This window comes from Notechis scutatus, chromosome 1 (genome assembly GCF_049901735.1).
Source record: "Notechis scutatus isolate UNSWTSFEM ecotype Mainland chromosome 1, rNotScu1.2, whole genome shotgun sequence".
Taxonomy (NCBI): Eukaryota; Metazoa; Chordata; class Lepidosauria; order Squamata; family Elapidae; genus Notechis; species Notechis scutatus.
In genome coordinates, this window is record NC_142009.1 from 42,578,862 (window position 1) to 42,589,186 (window position 10,325).

Consider the following 10,325-nt stretch of genomic DNA (forward strand, 5'->3'; position numbering starts at 1 on the left):
CCATATGAGCCTCCTATACAGAGGCTACATTGTAGTATTCTGGAAGCGGTTGCCATTTTGGAAGCAGCCACAGTACTTATGATTCCTCAGGAATTTATTTTAAGCATGTGTTACAATAAACCTTTTTAAAAAGCTAACACCAAAATTATGGGAATTTCACTAGTATCTTATTTAGTTTCCTTAATATTTGATCACATGAATTTCCTTGCAAGTTCTATCATACAGGAGCAAAATGCTACCACGGTGACAAATGTAAGTTTTCTCATGATCCTCTAACTAAAGAGACAAAAGAACTGCTTGATAAGGTAAGTAATGCTATCTTAATCAAACTTTAATAAAAAATGTTTCCAGTTTTTCAAAAAAGCTAGATAAGTTGATTGAGAATCAGCTGCATGTGAAATGCACCTGAACAACTGAAAACAGAAGTTTTTTTGTTCTGCCTGTAAACTGTGCTACAAAGCAAGAGATCAGTTTTTATATATTTTAGTGGAAGATTTTTGGCCTAATCTTCTATTAATATATTTAAGGAGACTACAACTACTCAGGAAATCTAATCTTCAAAATGTTTCAAAATGTTCTCTCTATTTTTCTATTACACATCAGATAAATAATGAAGGAAAATAGATTATGACTTTCTAAAAAAAAGATCATAATATCCTTTAGTTACCATTTTTGTCTTTTGTAACATGTATGCATAAGCATATTAAACCAATCTACAGTCTTGTATGTGAGTTCATGCATATGAAATGGAGGATTTGTGCCAAACAGATGTGAAATTGGAAGGGAACTAGGATAATTCCCTACGCAGAAGTAATCCTCACTCAAAACAGTCTTGCTTCTGGGACTTCCGGTTTGCGAGGCTTCGGCAGCGGCAGGGATTTGTGATCCAGCGCGATCCCTGCCGAGCTCACTGCCAAGGTTCCCCCGATCCGTTTGGATCTGGGGGATATAGCTGCCCTGCAGGGGCAGCTGAAGACAGGGGGGATCTGGAAAGGGGGCAAGGGGTGTCGCAGACCCCCTCCCCAGCCAGCAAAACCCCCTTTTCCCGAGGCGGAGGAGCGGTGGTCAGCAATGGCCGCCATGAAGAAACCTGCAAACGGATAAGATTGTGCAGGAGGAAGAAAATCGGAGAAATTGTGAGAGTTGTTTCTGGACCGGGATAAAGTTGCCAAGGGATAAGAAAGTTTCCTGGGGCTTGAAAATTGCTACGGAGAAGTTGCTACATTGTTTCCAGAGAGAGTTGCAAGCGGTGCACAGAATTCTAAAAGGGAAAGTTTTTTTTTTTTCTTCACTCTCCTTCCTAACGTGACAGCGGATGGAATAACAAGAGAAATCTGAAAATCTAGGTAATTAAATACTGAAGAGATAAGGATTTCTGAATGGTTTTTTTTTAAAAAAAGACTTTAAAAAAAATTTTTTTGCTGTGAGTGGGAAGGGAGAGGGAAAAATTGGATTGGAATTTGAAAATAAGGAGAAGACTGCCTGAATTTTTAAAGAGCTATAAATACTAACAAGGCTTCTGAAAGATATATATTAAATGGAACTTTGTGATCAAACTCCAATCCCAGAAAGAGAAAGTGAAGGAGAAAGCGCTTAAAAGAATTAACCTACTTGGATTGCTTGGTGATTTTACTACTTTTGAGAATTATCTCTGATTAAAAGCACTTGGGTGGTTGCTTGGGAAAACTTTTTCTCTTTATAATGGCATTACTTGTGGACAGATTGAAACTTTTATATCAAAAATATGAGAAAGAAAAGCAAGAAGGGAAGGATGTTTTTGATACTCTTTTTCAGTATTTAGAAATGGCGGTCTACACTTATGTAAAATTGAATGGACAACAGGATGACTGGGACAAAGAAGAAGCCATTTTTGATGAACAAGTGACTTTGGCTGGGGAAGGAAAGGAAAAAGAGAAAAAGGAAAAAGAGACTTTAAGACCTATAAAAGCAATCAAAAAAGAGAAAAACAAGATGAAAAAGATATTATGTTAGAAGACAACAGAAAGGAGGAAAGCAGAGAAAAAGGGAGGTGGAGAGGCAAAGGGGTAAACAGGACAGAGAGAAGAATAAGCAAGGGAGAAAGGGGACGAGAAGCCTCAATAGTAGAGAGCAAGATGTAAAGAAACAAGAGTTTTTTAGAGATAATGGGTAAACTTTATTGATAAAGGGATTCTAAAGGTACATAAGATTGTTTTTTATATTTGTATTTAGAAATAATTTTAGAAAGTTGGAAATAATGTGTAATTTAAAGTGTGATAAAATGTTTAATATAACTTAGTGAAACTTGTCTTAAGAAAAGGGGAACATTTTATGAAATAAGGATTTGAGATATGATGTGGGGGGGGGGAAAATAATGGTGGAAAATATAAGTATTCCCAAAAGGCATGTTATTTAATTGAAATGGATAAAATGGTTAAGATATAAAGGAGTTGGAGAGAAAGATACAAATGAATGTCAATATTAATTAGATTGTGTTATTTCAGTGGAAATTTTTTTTTTTTTGAAAGAGATTTGAAGTAGGAGAAGCAGGAATACCTTAATGAAATAATGATTTAAAATATGTGACATGGGGGGGAATAATTATGGAAAGTAGGTGCTCCCACAAAACTATGTTAATTAATTGAAAAGTAATGTGCTAAGTGTTTATGATATAAAAGAATATGAATATTAATGAATAGATTAGTATTGGTATTGATAATATTGTATAATTTTAGAATGTACCAAATAGAATCCCAATGTAAGTTAGGTATTTTATATTAAGTATTATAAATGTAGGGGAAAGAGGTAAAGACGTCATACTCCAATTAGTGTACAGGAGAAGCTTTTTTTTTAAAGAAGAAAGATAAATCGATAGCTGGAAATAAACAGACAAAGAATAATAAATATTATGATTTGAATTGAGATGAGATAAATAAAATAAAATTAAGAGAATCTAAGAGAGAGAAGAAGCTACCGTATATACTCGAGTATAAGTCGACCGAATATAAGCCGAGGCACCTAATTTTACACAAAAAAACTGGGAAAACTTATTGACTTGAGTATAAGCTGAGGGTGGGAAATGCAGCAGCTACTGGTAAATTTCAAAAATAAAAATAATTAATTTGGGAAACAATCTCACGTCGCCTCAGGAAGGGAAAGGCAAAGCGCTTTTTGCCTTTCCCTTCCCGGCTGGCTGTTGGGAGTCGCTGCGCCGGCGCAGCCCAGTCCGCCGCCTCGGGAAGGAAAGGCAAAGCGCTTTTGCCTTTCCTTCCCGGCTGGGGCTGTTGGGAGTCGCTGCCGCCTGCCTTTCCCTTCCCGGCTGGGGCTGTTGGTCGCTGCCGGGAGTCCCAGTCCCGCCGCTGGGAAGGAAAGGCAAAGCGCTTTGCCTTTCCTTTCCGGCTGGGGCTGTTGGGAGTCGCTGCCGCCTGCCTTCCCTTCCGGCTGGGGCTGTTGGGAGTCGCTGCCGCGGCGCGGCCCAGTCCCGCTGAGGAAAGGCAAGCGCTTGCCTTTCCCTTCCGGCTGGGGCTGTTGGGAGTCGCTGCTGCCTGCCTTTCCCTTCCGGCTGGGGCTGTTGGGAGTCGCTGCCGCCTGCCTTCCCTTCCCGGCTGGGGCTGTTGGGAGTCGCTGCCGCCTGCCTTTCCTTCCGGCTGGGGCTGTTGGGAGTCGCTGCGCCTGCCTTCCTTCCCGGCTGGAGCTGTTGGGAGTCGCTGCCGCCTGCCTTTCCCTTCCCGGCTGGGGCTGTTGGGAGTCGCTGCCGCCTGCCTTTCCCTTCCCGGCTGGGGCTGTTGGGAGTCGCTGCCGCCTGCCTTCCCTTCCCGGCTGGGGCTGTTGGGAGTCGCTGCCGCCGCGCGCCCAGTCCCGCCGCCTCGGGAAGGGAAAGGCAAGCCTTGCCTTTCCCTTCCCGGCTGGGGCTGTTGGGAGTCGCTGCCGCCGGGCGGCCCCAGTCCGTCGCCTCGGGAAGGGAAAGGCCACGGCTGGAAGGCCGCCGCTGGAGCGAAGCTGCGCGCAGCCACTGCGCTAGCATCGGATCGGGCGCGCCGGACGGTTCCGACCGAGCCCGGCGTCGTCTTTGGTGCCCGCCCAGCGCCGCGGCTCCCTGTACCGGGAGAAGGGAAGACCCCCGGGGCGGGACAGGAGAGGAGCTTCTCCCGCCCGCCCCTCTTTCCGCGCCCACCGGTGTCCCCGCAGGGCGACCCCGCCCGCAGTCGCCGCCGCTTGAAAGAGACGGGCCGGGGTGGGTAGAAAGGCGCCGGGTGCCCTTGGAGGAGAAGGTCCCGCGTCGCCTGTCTGCCTGCGGATGTCAGCGGAGCTTTGCCACTGCTTCGTCCGGGGTCTCTGGGCAAACACGTCCACCCGGCGGGGCTTGTCGCCTCCGGCACGCAACGAGCTCTGCCCTCGGATTCCCTGTCTGGTTGCCCCCTTTTTGAGGGCGATGGCAGTAAACTGTTCCCGTAGCAGCGGCTGCTCCGCTGACATCCGCGGGCAGACAGGCGAACGCGGGACCTTCTCCTCCAAGGGTGCCCGGCGCCTTTCTACCCACCCCGGCCCGTCTCTTTCAAGCGGCGCGCTGGGCGGGCACCAAAACGCGCTCGGGGCTCGGTCGGAACCGTCCGGCGCGCCCGATCCGATGCTAGCGCAGCGAGCGCGCAGCTTCGCTCCAGCGGCGGCCTTCCAAGCCGTGGCCTTTCCCTTCCCGAGGCGACGGGGACTGGGCGCTCCGGCGGCAGCGACTCCCATCAGCCCCAGCCAGGAAGGGAAAGGCAAAGGCGCTGCCTTTCCCTTCCGAGGAGGCGGGACTGGGGCCGCGCGGCGACTCCCAACAGCCCCAGCCGGGAAGGGAAGGCAGGCGCAGCGACTCCCAACAGCCCCAGCCGGAAGGGAAGGCAGGCGCAGCGACTCCCAACAGCCCCAGCCGGAAGGAAGGCAGGCGGCAGCGACTCCCAGCAGCCCCAGCCGGAAGGGAAGGCAGGCGGCGCGACTCCCAACAGCCCCAGCCGGAGGGGAAGGCAGGCGGCAGCGACTCCCAACAGCCCCAGCCGGGAAGGAAGGCAGGCGGCAGCGACTCCAGCAGCCCCAGCCGGGAAGGGAAGGCAGGCGGCAGCGACTCCCAACAGCCCCAGCCGGAAGGGAAGGCAGGCGGCAGCGACTCCCAACAGCCCCAGCCGGGAAGGGAAAGGCAGGCGGCAGCGACTCCCAACAGCCCCAGCCGGGAAGGGAAGGCAAAAAGCGCTTTGCCTTTCCCTTCCCGAGCACGGGCTGGGGCGCGCCGGCGCAGCGACTCCCAACAGCCCAGCCGGAAGGGAAGGCAAAAGCGCTTGCCTTCCCTTCGCGGCGGCGGGCGCTCCGGCGCAGCGACTCCACCATTTTTTTTCAGAGGGAATCTGACTCGAGTATAAGCCGAGGGGGATTTTTTCAGCACAAAAAATGGGCTGAAAAACTCGGCTTATACTCGAGTATATGCGGTATATATAAAATTGAAAATGGTAATAATGATATGGAATGGCATATAAAATGAATATGAATTTGAGTTGGTGTCTGTACAAAGTGTTTTGACCCGGGGTTAAGCAACTTTCAGAAAAGATGTTTTTTTTTTTATGTTTATATAGTTTTGTGTTCTTATGTGTTTATGTTTGAATGAGTTAATAAAACCTTGGAGAAAGGTTAGAAAAGGACAATGGAGAGAAAGATAGAAGAAAATAAAGCAAGTTAGAAAGGGAAAATATGTGATTGTAAGGAAATGTGTTAATGTTGTCAAACTTTCAAATAATTTTTAGAAATTTTTAGAAAAAAAGGTTTTATGTTTATCTTGTATGTTTTGTATGCTTTTAAAAATTAATAAAATTTGTTTAAAAAAACAAAACAGTCTTGCTTCTGGTTCTTTGCTTGTGCCCATTGCCTGAAGAACAAAACATACTCAGTTGAACTTGGCGTGAGGAGGGGTAGTGTGCATTCAGCAGGTTATTCCTTTTCTTTACCTCCAGGTTTTGAGGGGGGAGATTATTTTGAATTGTGATGCTTTCCAGAGTATGAATCCACTCTTTTTCCATGTAAAGAAGGATAAGTGTAATTGTTGAATTCTAATCAAATAGGAAACTACTTGAGAAATTGTTTTCTTATAAAATACCCTATTCCTCCCCAGTTAGAATAGAACAAAATAACAGTTGGAAGGGACCTTGGTTGACTTCTAGCCCAACCCCCTGCATAAGCAGGAGACCCTATACCATTTCAGACAATTGGTTTTCCAATCTTTTCTTAAAAGTCTCCAATGTTGGAGCATCCACAACCTCTGGAGGCAACTCCTTCCACTGATTCCAACTACTATCAGGAAATTTCTCCTTAGTTCTAGGTTGGTTCTCTCCTTGATTAGTTTCTATCCATTGCTTCTTGTCCTGCCTTCAGGTACTTTGGAGAATAGATTGACCCCCTTTTCCTCGTGGCAGCCCTCAGATATTGGACCACTGCTATCATGTTACCCCAGTCCTTCTTTTCATTAAATTAGATATGCCCAATCTTGCAACAGTTCTTCATATGTTTCACCCTCCGGTCCCCTAATCATCTTTGTTGCTCTTCTTGGCACTCTTTCTAGATTGTCAACATCTTTTTTATATCATGGTAATCAAAATTGGATACAATATTCCAAGTGCGGTCTTACCAAGACATTATAAAGTAGTATTATATAAAGTTTTGGAACATTCTCTTAATGCTAAGAATTTGAATGGTGATCTGTAAAATCAAGTTTGAGAAAGGAATGGAAAGTTTTCATAAAGTCATGTGCTCATTTCTTTCCCCCTTGCCCAATAATTTTCACATGAAAAGGTACAGGGCAGACGGTAGCTAATAAAGAACAATTTATTGAAAATATTCCATGTAAATGCCACTACTTAGCTTCTGCTATGACATACCTTATTCTTTTAGGAAAATCATGGAGCAGGAGAAACTGGGCAGCCTGGAAATGACCTTTAAAATGACTTTAAGTATTATTTATTTAGTGCTGATTTTGCCTTGTATGTTCTGTTTTGAGACATGGTGGGGAAAGCTGATGATTAGCTGTTGTTTCAAAGTGCTCTCTCTGTAAGTTCTAGCTTCAAAGCAGCTGGATGATAGACAGAGGTGGAATTGTACTTTGTCCCTTGCCATATATAATTTAATTCATGGGCCCAGTACTATTCTGTACTCCAGTTTAGACTAAATTATGCCTGAATTTTTATTAAATGTTCACAGACACGAATTTTGAAGAATAACTCCAAACTAATAAGTACTGATGTTTTAATGTTGTTGTAGTTTTGAAATATTCTAATTTAATCTGAGCTATATAAAACAGGTATCCGAGATCTCAATCAGTGCTATTGCCATTAACTTCTAGAATAGCTGCCAGTAGCCCATATGTTCTGATTATATTCTAATGTGTTGTTTTTAGGTACTGAATACGGAAGATGAGCCTCAGAATGATGATGAAAAAGAAGTGGAAGAACTTAGGAAACGTGGCATAGTTCCTCTTCCTAAGCCACCTCCAGGGGTTGGACTTTTGCCCACTCCACCAGAGCCATATTCATTTATGGAGGAAGATGCAGAAAACTTTCAGGATCCCTCTGGTGAATTCAAGAAAATTCCATCTCTCTTTGAAATAGTTGTGAAACCTACTGTGGATTTAGCACATAAAATTGGAAAAACGTAAGTCTAGGAATTAAAACTATCCATTAAATTTTAATGAGGAACTCAATTTCAGAAAATTGATGGTTTTAAACAAGCCTTACAATAAATTAATTCAAAATACATTATCCAGTATCCTGTTAGGGCAACTATTTCCCCTCTCACATTTTGGTATAGCTGTACAATTTATATTAGTTGTAGAATCTACTCTATTGTATAGAGTAATCTGGCATTGAAGTAAACATATTCAATAGTAGTAATCTTAAAAATCCAATTTGGGGAAGATAGCATACATTGCCTTTTGCAGATTTAGTACTGCTTGTCAACTGTGTTCTAAATCTAATATTTGTACACAAATATACTTAACCTGGGTTTTTGTTTTACAGTCCACCAGCATTCTATAATAGTACATCACCCCCTGGACCAGAGTTTGAAGGAAATGATCCACACATGTATAACACAGAATCAAGTCCAGGACATAATGGACCTACAGGGCACCCAGGTTCTCCTGGTCATCCCTGTATTGGTCCAGTGGTGCCACATAGTCCACCCTTACAGCCAGTTCCTGCAGGATACTTAGGAGTACAAGGTCAAGCTGGTGGACCTATGCATGGAAATCAGGGTGGCCCACCTTTAACACCATCTGGTGTACCATACAACTGTGCAGTTGCTCAAGAACATATGGCAAACATGCCCAGAGACAATCACTGCCCACCTGGTCCACCATATCAGCACATTCCTAGTGAACGTCAGCCAAATCCTGCATATGAGACTCTTCAGAATCCAGCTAATTTCTATGACAACTACTATTCACATCAGGCTGTGCATAATTTCCAAACAACCAATAATGCTAATGGTAAGTTTTAATTTATAACATTGTTTCATTTTAGTTCATCGCTCTGAACTGAAGAATCTTATCTGTTGATAGAATCAAGTTTTCTGCAAGCTTTAAGTATCCGAAGTTGAGAGTTAAGTGTGATGTGGCTAAGAGGATAAGCATTAAAGCCTCGTCTCTAAAAGGGAACTATACAGGCATTTCTCAAGACCGTTACACACTGAGTTCTGAGTTTTTAGGTTTTGGGGTGTTGGTGATAGTAGGGAAAGAGTATCCACATGTTCATCTACTTAACAAGTTTTTCTGCAATCAGGAATCCCACCTTGCTAAGCTTTAGTTGTAGGGAAATCTATAAGTAAATGTATCTTAAACAAACTTCCTAAACCTCTTGAAATTATAAGAACTATAATCTATGAGTAAATAAGTTTAAAAGTTTGCAGTTTGGGGTAAATGTTTGCAGACAGTTTGTCTTAATCCTTAATTAAAGATATATATGTAAGTGTTTTCAAAATGTATGTACTATGTAACAGGAAAACTTATGAAAGGAAAAGTTTGGTAATCTATATATTCTGCAATGGAACAATTTCACCTCTTTCTAGAATTTTTGTAAGTGGGATCTGGAAACCTTGGATAAGTGTACTGCATGCATTATATACTCACTTGTAAAAGAGATGGATGTGGGTGAGGGTGTATTTAAGTCATTCTTGACTCCTGGCAACTGCTTGGACAAAACCATGCAGTTTTCTCGGTAAGATTTTAGAAAGTGGCTTGCCACTATCTTCTTTCAAGGACTAAGAAAATTATTGACCTAAAGCTGGCTTAATGCGTAAGGCAAGATGTAGAATTGTCTTTCAGTTTTAGCTTGTTTTAGCCTGTTGCCCTAAACCACAAATGCTCAAACTCGATCGCATCACGTGACGTATCCTGGCTTTTTTTTGCCTCTGTGGAGCCGAGGTGGGCATGGCCTGCACATGATGCATCCAGCCGCGGGCCAGCAGTTTGATACACCTGCCCTAAACCATTACATCAAGCTAGACCTTATATATTCTGTATATGTTTATATTTTCCTAAAGAAGAATATTTAAATGCTTCATTTCTGTTCAGGAGCCTCAGCAAGTAAAACTTCTGCCTCAGCAAGTAAAATGTTAGTCATTAGCTTTCCTCATGCAGAATACTTGCCTCTTTGGAACTGGATGTGTACCTGCTTGGGTACTACTACTTTGAACTGAAAAGCTGGTAAAAAGTGAAGTAATGATGGCTTAGGAATCAGTCCTTAAAGACATCCTTGAGAACACTACACCTTTTTCTGTATAAGAGCCTTTAAAAAAAAAAAAAGTTCAGTTTGGTTTAAAGTACTCTAGATATTTTTCCTGCACAGTTATCAAGGAGCCCCAAACTATCCTCAATTTTGAAGGAATTATCACACAACTATACTTGATTTTATAGTTGGTTTATTAAATGATACTAAGTAACTTCTAAAGTTTCATAATAAATACTAATTATTTGTAATACTTAATGCAGATGCTACATGGCAAGGAGACTTTACGGAACACCAGTCTTACATAAATTCATCAGATTCACATAACAGTGGAAATGAGTATGAATCAGATTGTGCCACTACAGCAGGGCACAATTCAGCTATGAATGTACCTGATTTTCTTCCTGCAATGCAGAAAGCCCTTTTTGTAAGGCTCAGTCAAAAACATCAAGATGATGGAGAACAGATGAGCAATCAGTGTCAAAGGTCACTGAGTAGAGAAGAAGGTATTTTCAGATTGTGCATTTGTCAAATACAATACTATATTGCATATTGTTTCTTTTTCAGATATTGGAATACTTTACTGTATTCTTCCCTATTGTG

The 10,325-nt window shown here is 43.2% G+C and overlaps 1 protein-coding gene across 5 annotated transcripts in view; it reads left to right on the forward strand.

Moving 5' to 3' along the window:
• Nucleotides 1–10,325, forward strand: part of ZC3H6 (zinc finger CCCH-type containing 6) — a 32,361-nt gene that overhangs the window by 18,406 nt on the left and 3,630 nt on the right. For all 5 annotated transcript variants that reach the window (XM_026684189.2, XM_026684198.2, XM_087962137.1 and 2 more), the window contains 4 exons: nucleotides 196–305; nucleotides 7,397–7,650; nucleotides 8,016–8,485; nucleotides 9,986–10,228. In XM_026684189.2, coding sequence (XP_026539974.1) covers nucleotides 196–305; nucleotides 7,397–7,650; nucleotides 8,016–8,485; nucleotides 9,986–10,228 — 1,077 coding nt within the window. The remainder of the gene's footprint in view (nucleotides 1–195; nucleotides 306–7,396; nucleotides 7,651–8,015; nucleotides 8,486–9,985; nucleotides 10,229–10,325) is intronic.